The sequence below is a fragment of the Sus scrofa genome, chromosome 4, assembly GCF_000003025.6.
Source record: "Sus scrofa isolate TJ Tabasco breed Duroc chromosome 4, Sscrofa11.1, whole genome shotgun sequence".
Classification (NCBI taxonomy): Eukaryota; Metazoa; Chordata; class Mammalia; order Artiodactyla; family Suidae; genus Sus; species Sus scrofa.
The window spans coordinates 45813358-45830173 of NC_010446.5; the positions used below are offsets into that span (position 1 = coordinate 45813358).

Below are 16816 nucleotides of genomic sequence, written 5' to 3' on the forward strand. Positions count from 1 at the left end.
TGTTCAATCCCTCGCCTTGCTCAGTGGGTTAAGGATCTGGCGTTGCCTTGAGCTGTGGTGTGGGTCATAGACACGGCTCGGATCCCGCGTTGCTGTGGCTCTGGTGTAGGCTGGTGGCAACAGCTCCAGTTGGACCCCTAGCCTGAGAACCTCCATATGCTGAGGGATTGGCTCAAGAAAAGCAAAAAGACATACACACACACACACACATACACACACACACACACACAGAATATACAACAGACAAAATTGAAAGACAAAAAATAAGCTAGAAAAAAATGTGTGTCTTATTTATTACAGGTGTTTAAGTTTCAAAAGTTTTCCAGGCCTCAAGAGCACAGATGGCTATGCTATTCAGGACACTACAATGGGAATAATAACCAAAAGGAGTGTTTCTTAGAAAATGGGACTAAGAGGGAGTTTAAATGGCAAAGAAACAAAAATGGCAGAGTGTCAATTGCAAGTCTGGTGACCAATCAGGCAGGTGTCTTTCAGAAAACGTGTGTGTGTGTGTGTGTGTGTGTGTGTGTGTGTGTGTGTGTGTGTGTACATGTACACATGTGAGAGAGAGGCAGAGACAGAGTGGACCAAATTCAGTCCACTGTGTCCTGTTCTTGGAATTGTTAACTCAAAGCAGGAATTGAGAGGAGTAGATCAGTAACTCAGCATGAGGGAACATGGATGTCAGTATATACTCAGAGAAGAAAATTTCACATTTTTCCACACAGGCAAAAGATCAAAATATTTACTGTATGAAGATAAATTATGTATAACTCTCTTCATATATGTCTATATTAATTAGTAAAAACACCTTCTACTATACTAAATGAACTGAAATTTCTGTGGCTTAACACAATGAAGAATATTTCTTACTCATAAAACAGTTCAGAACTGTTGTTCTTGGTGGGCAACTCTCGTATAAGCAGTGATTTAGTGTCTCAGGGCCTTCCTTCCTTGTGCCGTTCTCAACATGTGACTCCTCCAGTCCCCTTGAGGGTCATCTTCCACATTCTGTCTTAGAGGGGAAAGAGCATGGAGGATGATGTGAGAAGGTTTTTATGGCCTGGTCTAAAGTAGTCTATATCACTTCTACAAAACTTTGGCCAAAATTTTGACATGACCCCTAAGTGCAAGGATGGCTGAGAAACGGAGTTTAGCTGTACTCCCAGGAAGGAAAAGGGAATGGGTTTTATCAATCAATAAATAAAATTTAAATTAAACTTATAAGTAAAATTATGAATTATAATACAATGATGAACTCCCCAGTGGAAAAATGTCCAATGATAAATAAAAATATTAACTAATATCCAGAATCAAGGATAAAGTTAAATAAATTACAAAAATAAGACTAATAAGACTATTAAGACTTCCATATTAAAATTCCATGTTATTTATCTTGGCTCTTGAGAAACATAAAGTGTCAGACACCACAGGTGAGGGTAAAAAATGATTCTCAGATTTTAAAGGGCAATTGACAATATATATCCAAAGATTTAATACTGTGCATAGTCTTTGATCTAGCCTACCAAGACAAAACATTTATCAGGAATAAATAATCAGTGTTCTAAGATTGATTGATGTTATCCTTAACTTCTGTATTTCATAAACTACATGAAATCAGGAAATCGTGTTAGATTCATTTTCATAATGTATCCAGAATCTAATCACTTCCTTCTACCTCCATTGCTTCTGTGTTTCTTACCAATTGTCCATTTTATTTTATTTTATTTGCCATTTCTTGGGCCGGTCTCACAGCATATGGAGGTTCCCAGGCTAGGGGTCTAATCGGAGCTGTAGCCGCCAGCCTATGCCAGAGCCACAGCAACACAGGATCCAAGCCACGTCTGCGACCGACACCACAGCTCACAGCAACACCGGATCCTTAACCCACTGAGCAAGGCCAGGAATCGAACCCGCAACCTCATGGTTTCTAGTCAGATTCGTTAACCACTGCACCACAACGGGAACTCTGCCAATAGTCCATTTTAAACAATGTAGCCATTGTGATCCCTTTAAAGTATGTCATATCAAGTTACTCCTCTACTCAAAAGCCTCTAAGAGTTACAAATTTTTCTCATCTTAGAGGAAAATCCAAACTGCCTTAGTGTGATCTGCCCCATATGGGGTCCATGCCAAACTTCTCTGGTCTCAGTTTTTACTCCACCACCCCCCCAGAAGCCCCAGCTCAGTTTGTTCAGGCTCCTCAAGCTTCTTTGCTATTCCTGCTTATACCAAGCAGGTTCCCTTCTCAGGGTCTTGCTCACTATCCACATTTCTGCCCAAACATCAGTGGAGCCTATCGTAGTTCCTCCATGTTATAAAGAAATGTGTTCCCTTCACTCATCTTCCCCATTTCCCCTTACCCTGCCTTACTTCCTTCATAACATTTATCACCCTATTATATATCCTTGTTAAACTGAGTATTAACCTGTCTTCTTTGTTATAATAAGGTCAGGGATTCTGTAACCTCTAAAACAGTGCCTGGCACATTTGCTGAATGAATGAATAAATTGCAAAATACCGCAAAAATTCTGAAATATTAAAAAATAGATGACCGGTTTAAAAAACTGGGATGATGTTCTTAAGGGTCAGGCAGATAAGAAGATTCAGAGGCCTAGAAGTGTAGAAAATAAAACTAGAATGGGGTTCTGTATCTCACAGAAGGAAATGCTGGGAATCTCAATTTCTAAAGAGGTAACAGGTATTTTTCTTACCCAACTGGTTTCTTAAACCATAGGAAAAGTAAGTTTCTTATCATAAAATGAGTTTTGTTTTTTTTTTTTTTGCTATTTGCATATGGAGGTTCCCAGGCTAGGGGTCTAATCGGAGCTGTAGCCACTGGCCTACGCCAGAGCCACAGCAACGCGGGATCCGAGCCGCGTCTGCAACCTACACCACAGCTCACGGCAACGCCGGATCGTTAACCCACTGAGCAAGGGCAGGGACCGAACCCACAACCTCATGGTTCCTAGTCGGATTCGTTAACCACTGCGCCACGACGGGAACTCCTATAAGATGAGTTTTTACATTTATCAACTGATTCTGTGGCCTCAAATAAGTTTCTCTGTGAAATGTGTGAACATGTGTCTCCAAGGGCTAAAAGGATTTTTTAAAAGACATTCTATTATTTGTAGATTGTATTAGCTCAAGCTGCTAAAACAAAACACCACAGACAGTTTAAACAATAGAAATTTATTTCCTCACAGTTCTGAAGGCTGGAAGTCCAAGATCAAGGACTCAACTTCTGGTGAGGACCCTCTTTCTGGCTTACGGATGACTGTCTTCTCACTGTGTCCTCACATGGTCTTTCCTCAGTGCAGATTCATGGGGAGAGAGACAGAGACAGAGAGAGAAGGAGTCAGAGGGAGGCCCAGGGGAGAGAGGGAAAGGGAGTGAAAGAAAGAGAGAGGGAGATCTGGTTTCTCTTTTTATAGGGACACGAATTTCATTGGATCAGAGCCCACCATTAGGACTTCATTTAACCTCATTTACCTCTTAAATGCCCTATCTCATCTTTGTAGCCCCAGCATGTAGTACCAAATACTTGTAATTATTAATAAAAAATATTTGAATCAAGGAAAGCTTGAATTTGAAGCAACAGTCATATATATTTCTATATCTGTCCATATCTATCTGTATGTCTGTCTGTCTATCTATCTCTACAGGTTATTAAACAAGTAGAACTCAGCAAGATACAAATAAGAAACAGTTGTAGTTTCCTCCAAATACTGCTCCAAATTCTTCCTTGCTCCTATAACAGATATCATCACATTATCACATCTTGGGTAGATTCTGTAACTTCCTTGTTAATTTCAGTAATTAAAAATCTATCCATCTAAATCTCCAATTTTATATCCAAATCAAAAATTTCCTCTTTTCTGTGATCTGCTAGCACTGTGGCTTGAAGGACATGAAATGGGGAGAGGGTATGGTCTTCTCTTTATCTCTTTCCCATTTTACACATTGGAGGAAAGAATATAGTTTACCTCTGGGTTTCAGGTCCTTCCTACCTTTCCTAGTTCCTGGCTCCTCCAAGAAGTGGACACAGGGAGGAGTTGGAAGGAGTCAATGGGCTGTCACTTCCTGGAGCTGTTTGACACTAATTATTGGACCGAAACTGATTGGCCATTGACAATGCGCTCTTTACACCACGAACTCAAATACTGTATTTCTAGAGGAGGGACAAATGTGAGTTCTTTAGGGTCTTCTCAACCTGTAGTGTCCTAACTTCTTCCAACTCTCCTCACTCTTGCCCTCAGTGAGATACCCTATGGGTTCTGGTTGCTGGTTTTTTTGTTTGTTTCATCCAGCAGTTAGCATTTTGGTGGTGGTGGTGGTGGTGGTGTAGGCACGATGGCACAAGCCCAGCTATTTTTTTTGTGGTGCTAACGTGTCCTACCAGGAACTCACATTGACATCAAAGCAGAAGTGACAGCTGAGCTATACCACAGGCTTTTCTGTTTGCCCTGCTATCATTCACTAATTCTTCTTTCCTTTTCACATAGACTTTGGGAAGTTCAGCTGGTCTATGTCCTAATTTGATGTGCAACTAGAAAATGAGGTACTAGTCTTCCTTTTATGCAGATACTCCAGACTTTGCAAGTAATTCTCTTAGGGCATTCTCACTTGGCTTTTCAGAAAAGGCCAGGGGGAAGCCACAGAAGAACTCCCTAAACCAACAATTCATGACATCAATAATTTCTATTTTCTTCCTTCTCATTCTCCTGCTTATATTGATTGGGGTTAATTGTAGTTATTGAGGGGACAGTTCTGCTGATTTAGCATGTGGAGATACTTACTCCTTTTTTTTTGTCCTCATCTTTGGACCCTAACTATCAGTTTGGCAGCAACAGGGAATGTTCCACCCAAGTTCAAGTCACATGTCCTCTGTGGAACTTTGCATTTCACTCTGTTCTGCTGAGAGATGCTTGTAGAGCTTGGATCTTATTTTACTCTTATAGTATTATATGAGATGTAGAATAGCTATCCCTTATTTTGATGATGAAACAGACAATAAGAGGCAATCTAGAACTAATTAATTGGAAAAAAAATCAACTCTTCTGTAACTGCAGTCAAAACCTTCAACCCATCCTCCATTGTTTCTGTGAAATGTATCTATTTCAACTTCAGAACAGGGCCTTATACTCTCAGAGTTATAATTCTGTCTGCTGGAGAAGTAAACAAAATCCTTCAGAGCTGAAGATAAAGCTTGTACCCTAGGTTTAAGTGAATGTGTATCCATTCTTCAAGTTCTCCTCACCTAAGAACGAGTTTCCTCCCTTTTCAGGGAATACATATAAGGAAAGGGCATTCATGTGAAATCTAAAATCCCTATTTCCTTGGACCTGACAATGCTTCTTAAAATCCCTTCTACCAGGCATTTCTAAAAGCCTCAGGAACATTCATGCATAAATACAACTCCCTCAGGCCTGCTAGTGTTCTTGCATTAAGCATGCAGACTTCTCACTGAGATGCTACCATGCAATAATAGTAAGGTGAATGTAAGTGAATTAATGAGTTAAAAAATACAAACATGTCCCAGCCCATTGTGCTTCTAGCTTAGTTCAGTGATGCCTATCTCACTTTCCCTTTCTACAGAGTTAAAAGGGAAGAGTGGTTTTAAAAAAAGAAACATATTTATGGCAAATCTATGTGCCAAGCATAGTTACATTCCATAATTTTCTCATTAAATTGTCGTAAATACCCAGGAGGTAGGTTATTATTATCTGTTTTACAGACTAATTAAACAACTGAAGTGTAGAGAAGTTAAACTAACTTAACCAAGATCACCATTCAGAGGCACTGAACTTAAATATAATTCTATGTGATTTCCAAGGCTGGCTCTCCTGGCGCAGAGTAGAGAGACAGAGGTCAGGGTGAGAGAGTGGGGGTGGTGTCCTGGTGTGCACTAAGGAAAGCAGTTATAACCCTTACAAGAACATTTTAATAATAGATATACTTTACAATACATAGATATTCATAAGGTATCCTTCTCAGATGGACTTTAGAATTTCAAATTAAACTTCCCCAAAGCATCATGTCCCTTAAAGAATTTTGTTTTCTTTCTCTGAGCCTTTCTAACACAAAAGATTGTTTATGCTTGTGACAGATGATTATAAAATGACCTCCAATGACTCATACCTCCCTACATCCATGACCCTCTGCATGAGACACGGCCACAAGTTCCATCAAGGGACTGAATTTAGCCCTCTGCCTGTTTGAATGTAGGCTGGCCTTTGATTTGCTCTGACCAGTAGAATGTAGTAGAATTAACCTTGTACCTGTTCCCCAAACCTTGGACTTAGGAGGCCTTGGCAGCATCTGCCTTTGCCCTCTAAGAGCACTATTCTGAGACTACCATGCAACGAAGAAGCCCAGGATGAAAGCGCATTTGGCAACAGTTCAGCCAAGCCAGCTTTCTCAGCTGAGCTCATTCCCCAGCTGATTCATCACCTGAATGTATCTTTTTGAAAAAATAATCTATTGTTGTTTTAATCCACTAAATTGTAGGACAGTGGATTTTTACTAAGCATAGATAAATAAAACAGAAAGCAGTGATGGAAGTAAAAAGCAATAGATAAATCCAACATAAACTGGTACCAAAAGTACAAAACCATAGATAAATGTAACAGCAATTACTATTGCTCTAAAAAAGAAAGAAAGGAAGAAAGAAAGAACGAGAGAAAGAACGAACCTATGTATATGCCTTCAGAACCAGGCAGCAAGTGAATACTGAAAGGGGTAGAAACTGTTAGCAGAAGCTAGAAAAGGCAGGGAGGAAATTGATATGGGGGACCAGAGAACAGAGGTTTACCAATTAACTACTGCATGTGGTAAATTGGAAGAGAGAAAAATGTACCTAATGAATTTATTGATCTTACTAATTTCCATGTAGATATAGAAAGCAGCAATCAGCTTCTTTTAGCTTTGTTTGATGAGAGGTGGCATTTTATATTGCTATCATTAAAAAATTACCACAGATTTAGCAGCTTAAACAACATAAGCTTATTACATCCAGAAACAGTAAAAATGAAAAACAGATCAGTAAAATAGTATCAAATAAGAGTATATCATGTACAAAAGAATAGATTGCAAATTGGGACTCTTCAAATCCAACACCAACATGAAACTTAGAGGCATGATGTCACAGGATGGTTTATACAGTAGAAGTAAAAATTTGTTTAACTTTTACAATAATTGGGCATTACAATGGGCTTTCCAGGTGGCAGGGCATTGATGAAAAGTGATTATCTTATGCCATTTTAGGAAGATGATTATCAGAGGCACTTACAAGAAACAACTTAAACTAAGCTGATTTTTTTTTTTTTTTCCCAGGGCCTCACCATCCACATATTGAGGTTCCCAGGCTAGGGGTCAAATTGGAGCTACTACTGCTGGCCTACACCACAGCCACAGAAACGCAAGATCTGAGCCATGTCTGCAACCTATACCACAGCTCATGGCAATTCCAAATCCTTAACCCAATGAGCGAGGCCAAGGATCCAACCCGCAACCTCATGGTTCCTAGCTGGATTCATTTCTGTTGTGCCACAATGGGAACTCCTAAATTGACTTTTACTTATGTTCATGAAATAAGCTAGATTTACTTTGTTTAATATGGCTTAAATGATTTTGTCTGCTTCTGGGATTTTCAAGCCTGGAAATAAAATTTTCAAATTTTATTATTTTAGTAGTTCTGTGTAGGTCAGAGGTCCAACACAATTCTCACTAGACCAGAATCAAAGCATCAGCTGATCTGTGTTCTGCCTACAAGCTCTGGAGGAAGATTTATTTGTTGACTTAAAGAAAAACACACAATATAAAGGGTTGTGAGTTGAAGGTTTTATTCAGGGTTTTACGGAGGAGTATAACCGGGAGAGAGCTCTGAGGAAGTGCTCTGAAGAGGTAGGAGCGAAGCCAGAATGGCTAGGAAATACATGTAGTCAAGCACACATCTTGGTCAAAGATTACTGCTAATCACAAAGCACAAACATCTCAAGTTAATGGTTTTAGCGCTTTTCTATGTATGAAAGATGTAAGAATCTGAGGTCATTGAAATTCTTTCTGAGATATGCATCTATCTAGAGGCCTGTTTATCCAACACAGAATGTCTCATCTTGTTTTTTGTCTTGTATTCTTATTGGAAGCTACTGCAGTGGGCTTCAACCTCCCTTGTGTAGCTGAGTGATGAGCCATGCTCTCTGTTCTTCTTTATTCCCAATTTCCTTGCTCATTAAAGTTGTTTATAGAAACCAGTTCTTTGTGGTTATAGGGCTGAAATCCTCACTTCCTTGCTGCTATCAGCTGAGACTCACCCTAGCTCTAAAGGCCACCCATACTCCTTGGTCCCCTTTCTCCATCTTCAAAGTCGACAATGGTAGCTTTGTCCTCCTCACACTTCTAATTACTCTTTATTCTCCTGTAAGTATCATTAACTACAGCCAGGAAGGTTCTCAGCTTTTAAAGGCTCATTGGCCCACCTGGATAATCCAGGATAATTTTCCCATCTTAAAAATCTGCACCCCTTAATCATATCTGTAAAATCCCTTTTGTTATGTAAGGTTTCCCAGGTTCCACAGATTGGGGTTGTAGACATTTGGGGGGAGGCATTATTTTGCCTGGCATAGAGATGAACTAAAACAAGAACTTTCTGTTTACAATAGAATTTAGATGAAATATAGGAGGACTCGGGACAGTCTTTCATCTAGTAAAAGATTTTTAATATAAGAAATGGCATCAAAAATTCAACTCAAGGGGATGGCTATAAAACCCCTTGTTAAAACCTTTGTAAGATTCAGGGCAGTGACTTGAAGACTTCCTAAGATAAGACAAAGGGGTTTCCATGAATTTGAAGGGCCTCAAATATGGCCCAATGTAAAGAGACACATATCGCAAAAAGAATTACATCTGTGGCTTTGGGGGCAGGACATAAACCCCAAAAAGATTTAGAAGAAGCCTACAAAGTTTTTAAGGGTGTAGTATCATTTGAATAAAAAAGAACAGAGATAGTTCAAAATTTTAAAAAGGCCTCTGGGCCTCTTTCTTTGGGCAAAAGGCAGGCTGGGAGAGTTACTCAGCTAAAAACAGGAGCCATATCTTACAAAAAAGAAAGGACTCAATGGCAGGGCAAAGAGCCAAGAAGAGCACTATATGAGGAAACCTAGCAGCACCAGGATCAGAACTATTGCCCTAATAAAGAAAAACTCTCTGGCTCTAATGCTATAGAGCTAGAATGCTATAGAGCTAGAATGCTATAGAGTTCTATATACTATAGAGATCTATATGCTATAGAGTCATATCTCTAGATTGCTAGATAATGGTCTAAAATGAATCATGCTTCCCTATGTTCCACAGCTTTTTGCAGTGTGACTGTCAAGGGAGCTAGTGAAATATATTCAATTGAATTTCAGAATTCTGTAGTTGAGTGTATGCTATGTTCTTTCCACTCTAAATGCACATCACTTCCCTCCCCTCACTTTATGAAACTAGTGTTTACTGCTATTATTCTGCTCCTAATTCTCTAATAGATGTTGGAGGCTAGGACAGGGGGAGATGAGGAAGGCACATATCTTTTCAGTGCATAGCTCTCTGAACAGGTGCAATATCCGAGGAACTGAACCTTTGGATCATACCTGAGGAACTTTATTTAGGTGATGAGATATACAAAGATGACTTTGGTGATTAAATGAGATGTTGGGGGTCTTAGGAATGGGGAAATATAGATTTCTTGTGCTTGTGAGAAGGACATGAACCACTGTGGCCAGAGGATAGACTAAGGTAGATTGCTATACAACGGTCTATGATGAATCAGGCCTCCCTATGTTCCACAGTCCTTTGCAGTGTGACCGTCATTCCATCCATGAAGATATGGAATCTATTCCTCCAATGGTCATGTGACTACCTTTGACCATGAAAAGAGGCCTCTGGGTCCCCAAATTTCTTTGGGCAGGAGGCAGCCTAAAGGAGGTAGAAGAATGATGAAAGTAACATTATTTGAGGTCCAGAGGTTAGATCTTAAGAAGTGCCATGGCTTCCACAATCATCCTCTTAGAATACTTCTCTGAGACTACTAGGCATGTGAAGAAGAAGCCTGGTTTGAAAGACAGTACGGAGAAAGACAGCTAGATATCCCAGTTATCTCAGCTGAGCCAGCTGCCAGCTAACCTGAGCTGAATGCAGCTGCCTGAGTAAAGCTAGGCAAGACCAACATAATATCCATGCAATTAAGCAAAAGAATGATAAAAAAATAAGAAATCACATTGTTGTAAACCACTAGGTTTTGGTATGGTTTGTAACTGGAACTGTAGCTTAATCAGCTTAAGTAAGAAGTAAGATATGGCTCTTCTTGTTCACATATTATCTGTTTATATTGTACTATTATTCCTTTATTCCAAAAGTGAAAGTGAATAGTGATGGCAAAGTATCATAATCATAAAATGTCTTGGATTGAGTAGTATTAACATTTAGTGAGTAACCATAAACTATAGCATTATCTTCAAACTAGAATTAAGTGATGCTCATCTAATAAAAGCTTTTTTTACTTTTTGTTAAATTTGACATTGTTTCAAATATAATCTCAGTACAGCCATTAACTGTATCAACCTCAAATGAGTTCTGAAATGAATAGAGAAGCCATATAAAGAAGGAAAAAAAAGATTATACTGATTATTATTATCTGGGCAATAAACTTTAGTTGTAAAGATATAATGGAACAATAAAAATAGATTACAAGGAGTTCCTGCTGTGGCCCAGAGGGTTAAAGATCTGGTGTTGTCTCTGTGGCAGTGTGGGTTCAATCCCTGGCCTGGCCCAGTGCAGTGAGTTAAGGATTTGACATTGCTGCAGCTGAGGCATAGGTTGCAGCTGTGGCTGAGAATCAATTCCTGCCCTGAGAACTTCTGTATGCTCTGAATATGGCCGAAAAAGGAAAAAAAAAATTGATTGCAAAACCCATCTTCATCAAAAAGTCAAGAAATGCTCAACTTTTTTCCTGCTAACAATTTGTTTTAGTAAGATTCTGGAACTGTGTAGGATTTGTTCATACCCTCACTTGTTTAATCATTTAGTAAACATTTGTTGAATGCTTATTAATGTGCCAGGTATTGAGTTAGATACTGGAGATATAATAATGAATGGGAGAGATTTGGTTTCTGACCTCATAAAGTCAGCTGGGGATAAAAGGTAAGTAGGTAATGTAAATGCAAATATACTATTACAGTAGAGTGTGACAGGTGAGAGGACAGGACACTACAGTTACCCCCTGTCCCTCTGTATTTCTGGGGGATTGGTTCCAGACACCCTTTAACCCCTTTGCAGTGGATACCAAAATCTGCTGATGCTTAAGTCTCTTACATAAAATTGTGTAGTAACTGCATAGTATGGATATAACTTATGTACCTGCTTCCCTATGCTTTAAAATACCTGATACAAAATAAATGACATGTAAACAGTTGTAAATACAATGTAGATGACATGTAAATAGTTGCTGAAGCGTGGCAAATTTAAGTATTGTTTCTTGTAACTTGCTGAAATTTTTTTCTCAAAAATTTTTGACCTGTGGTTGCTTGAATCTGTGGATGTGGAAACCCATGTATATGGAAGATAACTGTATAGAAAGAGGATTTTGTTGATTCTTCTTAAAAGTTTCTTTAACTCAGGAGCTTCTAGGCTGCGACTGTAACAACACTGCTGTTTCTTTTGTAAATTGTCCATTTTTGCCAGGAGTGCTACATTTTCACCCCTCACATTCCATGTTTAAGTGCCCTTGGATTAAATCCTATGGGAATCCTTATATTGTATTGTATCTTGATACTACTGACCCACAAAACATGCTGCATAATAAAAAATAGTATTCCTTGATTTTCCTTTAAGATTTCCAGCTGGTGCTTAAGCGGATTTCTTTTCTTTTTTTTTCAGAAGAAAGAGTATCTCCAGAGAGCATGTAATATAAGTAGCTTCAAATGTCTTAAATTTGCTTCTCCTCATGCCCCTTTATATCTACAACTGGGACTACCAGCCTCATTTTTGGTTTGTTTTTGATTATGCTACCTCACAGGCATCTTGAAGAACAAGACATGCCCTGTTCATCTTTGTAGACCAGTAAGCACATGATAAATGTGTGAAGAATGACTTAAAGAATTGGTGCAGAAAAGTTACAGGTTTGAGACCATGACTATTTTCCTATTGCATTTTTTAATCTGGGCATGTTCAAAACTTTGTCTTAACATTATCCATAAACTTTATTGTATATGTGTCAAGGACAACATAGTACAAAAACAAAACTAAAATGACAACCTATTTTGTAAAATGAAACTTGCAAAAGCCAACAACACACTATGCATCATTTCCATACGGTAGTTACTAAAGTGCCAAACGGTTATTTAAAAATTAACAAGGAAAAGGAGGTGGCACTGCTCATGCAAAAACCTACTTCCTTTCAGACAACAGATGTTGAAAAATGATTTTCTGACAAAAGCAGCAGTCCTCGAGAAGGAACTGATAATCCTAGAAATAAGCTTTCTTCATTTAACTGCTGCAAAGTTTGAAAGCAAAGAACCTTCTTGCTTCCTGGAGGGGGAGTTAAACTTGAGATTTGTGTTGGCTGGAGTCTTCCTATAATCAAGTCAGAGGCCTTTTACCCCCTTTCAGACTGTAAAACCTTCTTCTCCTTAATTAAGGAATCGCAGAGTACTAAGAGGAAAAAGTTGTAACCCTTCCCTCCCGCTTACCTCCTCTCCACCTATGGTTACTTCGCACCTTCTCTTCCCCACTTTGCCTTGCAGGCAACCCTACTGCGTTCCCAGGGCTCCTGCTCCTCCTCTCTCCCCTCCCCCAGCTCTCCCGGGCCCTTTCTTTCTTTCTTCCCTCCCCTCTCCCAGACGTGCTTCCCAGAGCGCTTCCCTTCCCCCCCGCCTCTTGGTCCTGCACCCTCCCCTCCCCGCCTCTTACCTTGTGACACTTCCCAGGTCTTTCCGGGGAAGGCTGCAGCGGCGGCAACACTAACCACCACCTCCTGCCGGAGCCGCAACCCCCGACTCAGCCTCCCACCCGCCCTGCCGCTGCCACCGCTGCCGCAGTCATGGCTGCTGATGGGGTGGACGAACGCTCGCCTCTGCTGTCCGCATCCCATTCAGGAAATGTCACTCCCACGGCCCCACCATACTTACAAGAAAGCAGCCCCAGAGGTAAGACCAGCATAGACATTTCTACTTTGTAAGGAAAAGCCTAGAATGTTAAAGACCAGGGAGCTCTGAGGCGGAGGCCAGCTTCTTACTTGGGCTGGCAGGGAAGGATGCTGACTGTGCCTTCTGAAGCAGAGCCTGTCTGCCGGAGAGAGCTTCACCGCAGGGCTTTCTGGTGGTGTACTGTATGTGTGTGTGTGTGTGTATGTGCGCGCGCGTGTGTGTGTTTCACCCTTTCTTACCCACCGGTATGGGATGTGCGTGTGTGTGTGTGTGCACCCTGTCTTATCCACTGCTGTGGGGTTGTGTGTGTATGTGTGTATGTCACCACTTCTGACCCAGAGATACAGGATGTGACATGAATTTCCCCAGACTGGGCTTTGCTGTTTTGGAGCAGCCCCTAAGTGCAGCTGGGTGGTGTACAAATCTTTCACAATCATTCACAAATACTTTCAGGTTGCTGAGAAACCTGGACTATTGCTCACCTTGGCATCTGTCCTTGAAAGGGCTTAGCCAGAAAATATGCATCTCCTACCATTCACCCACCGTTGCGCTGTTCAATCAGGGAATTGCCTTGCCAAAAGGAATAGAGTTAGTCAATATTCCTAATATGTCTGAAATCTCTGCTCTTCATTATTACTCCTACTTGTAAGAAATATGTGTTAATTTTAGTGATAAATGAGGAGAAATAGAAGGGAAGATGGGATGTTTTTGATGTGAGATTGAAATGAACTTTTAAAAGTAACCCAAGATAATATTGCATATATTTCTATTATCTCTCTTCTCAAGATAGAATCAAAAAAGATTTGATGGCAATGGGGTCTGGAGAAAGAAGGGAGGGATCTATTCACTGAACTATTGTTTATTCAAAGATATTTGTTCTAAGACTTTTAGTTGATTCCTATAGTAGAAATAAGGCGGAGTCAGGAGTTAGAGAAAATGGAAGGCAAGACTTTGAAAAACCTCTTAGAGTAGTGAAAAGATTGGTTCAATATGGCACTTGCAAATTAGGTTAAGTGCCTCCCTCTTTTTTGGCTGGATGGGAGTGAGAGGTCTAAAAACCCAGGGAGGCAAACCTTAATGCTTTTGAAAATGTGGGTGGATCATGTTTCTTGTAACACAACTTTTTCTAAGCTCAAATCTGGAATTGGAGCAGCTGTAGAGCAGGTTGAACTTGTCTGGTATTTAAAAATTTCCATTTGACACATTATAACTTGAAAGCAAAAATCCAGATCTCAATCCACACCTAACAAGAAACAAGACAGAGGAAAAAGCTGTTTAGCTGTGAATAATTCACTGTGATTGATGAGTTCAGAAATAAGGTACAAATGGTACCTTATTTCTGTACCCGTAGAAAACCTACAAGTCATGCTTGTTGGTCAGCATTAAACTTGTGTCAAAAGTCACCAGTAGGGAGAATTTCCTTTAATGGACAAATTTAGTGTTAATATGTTTACTGTTATCTAAATTGTATGAGCCTACAATAGGTTTATAGATTTATTAATGAATATTTCAACTTCATCAAGTCACTCGTTTAAGACAAAATATTTGACAATTTATTGAGAGACAGTTTAGATTTAAGAAACTGTCCTATAACATATTTTCATGCCCCTGTCTTACATGTATTTTTTTTTATTTAGTGGCTAAATTATCCCACAAAATGGTCATAGTCATGGACCTGCTCGTATTTGTAGACTTATCATGTGCCATATAGTTGTTTAATCTAAGACTCCTCAAACCATACAGAAGGTACAATTTCCAGCTCAGCCGAGAAAAAGAATTTTCTTTTTTTTTCTTTTTTAAGAAATCTATTAACAACCAAGGAAATTCAAAGTGTTAAAAAAAACAAAATTTAATTGAGTAAATTTTAAAGACCTTATTTGCTTTATACAAGGATTTGTGAATCAGGTAGCAGTCCATCTAGCAGTTAGAAAGGAGTTCCAAGGAGCTATGCAAAATTAAAGACATACATGCAGAAGGGAGTGGGACAAGGAAGTTATACAAGCAGAAAGTGGATTGGTTGTGGCAAGGTCACTTTTCTTTAGGGGATGGCAGAGGTCTTTCAGGCAGATTACCTCACTAGTGCTGATCAGTGATTCCCAATTGATTAGGTTAAGATTCTGTTTCTGAGAGAAGCATAAGTGATTCCATTTTGGGCCTATTTTTCTTATTTTTAACAAGTTATTTAGCAAAAAGCTCTTTCTGCTATTTCTTAACTGGTGAATTAGACAAATTAGATAATCAGAAATACTAATTTCATACGGCATTATACCTGGGAAGCAAGAAGCATAAATGAGAAGTAAAAGGCATTTTATTTGCACTTTGACAAAATATCTTTTCTCAATAAATAACAAATAAGAATCTTTATAAATACTTCAAGTAATATGCAAGATCTGTTTCTAGAAGACCGGTGCTGTTCACTCATAGTAATTCATTGGGCAGCACAATGTGCCAGAAACTGCTCTAAACAAGACTAACCAAACCCATGCCCTCATGGAGCCCATGTTGTGGTGTGGACAAAAGTATTAAGTAAAGACATGGTTAAATTAGTTCAGATTGTAACAAACATTCTGTGACTAGACTAGATGTTTTCAGTAGTTGACAATAATTAGAGTTGAAGCTTGGGATTCAACAGACCCAAAATAGAATATACTTTTTGAAAATGAACTTTGGTTTATGCTGACATCTATAATTACCCAGACTTTAAACAATTTTTTAAAGTAGTTAATAGCCATAACTAGCAAATATTTTCTTCATTTCAGCCCTTTGGTATTTGTGTAACCCTCTAAGAATAGGAATGATAGACCTCACCCCAAGATGAAATATTCCATTTCAAATTGAAAGTTGGTAGTACTTATTTATATACAAGCTATTGATCATGTAGTGGGGAGCAGTTAGTATTTTGCATCTGTTTTCTTTGTGGTCTGTGTAACATCCTCCTGGATTTCTAAGTGGAGTGCTTCTAGTGGTCTTTACTGTACTTTCCTGCATATGGTAGGAAATCACCTCTCCTGTGATACTCCATTTAGTATACTTGTCAGCTTTTGTTAACTTGTAGAAATTAAAATCCAAGACAATTTTAGGCTCATTTGGAAGCAGACTGTGAAAAAATTGTACACAACTTGTGTAATTTGCCGATATTTATTTGTTTTCTTTATACATCTGCTAATTTTATAGGTAGGATATAGCAATTGAATATGATATTTACATTTATGAGACTTCTGCTATGAAAAATGACTTGTATTTAGGTCATCTAATTATCTATTATTGAATACAGGAATGTGATTATCTGCTTCATTTTAATTCTATAGGGAAAAAGTTACTTTGTTACACAGAGATAGTTTCATTTACTTAGTTTATTTCTGTTATTCATTCAGCAAATAAATATTTGAGTACCAGCCAAGTTCTGTGGTAAGAAGGGAAAAATAGACATGGCTCATTTTCCAGTATAGTGGGGAATATAAAGACATAAATTACATAATCATTCAAACAAATGTAAAAACTAGTGAGGATGAGGACTGTGCTAGAAATAAATTCAGTGCCAAAAAGATTTAACCTGGTTAGGGAAGTCAGAAAAGGCTTTCCTGAGACTTCTTTGAGGTCTGAAAGCTGAGCAGTGCTTAACTTGGCAAGGG

General features: G+C 39.0%; 1 protein-coding gene and 1 long non-coding RNA gene across 2 annotated transcripts in view; one reads left to right on the forward strand and one right to left on the reverse strand.

The window, feature by feature from the left end:
• LOC106510031 lies at positions 170 to 13026 on the reverse strand. The gene is made up of 3 exons (XR_002343227.1): positions 12949 to 13026; positions 3205 to 3305; positions 170 to 1011 (listed from the first exon to the last, which is right to left on the reverse strand). It is a non-coding gene; the product is annotated as an uncharacterized LOC106510031 (long non-coding RNA).
• Positions 12058 to 16816, forward strand: part of TMEM55A (transmembrane protein 55A) — a 65778-nt gene continuing 61019 nt past the window's right edge. Inside the window, exons 1-2 of the mRNA XM_013996621.2 lie at positions 12058 to 12158; positions 12966 to 13184. Of these exons, the coding sequence (XP_013852075.1) occupies positions 13079 to 13184 (106 nt within the window). The 5' untranslated portion in view covers positions 12058 to 12158; positions 12966 to 13078. The remainder of the gene's footprint in view (positions 12159 to 12965; positions 13185 to 16816) is intronic.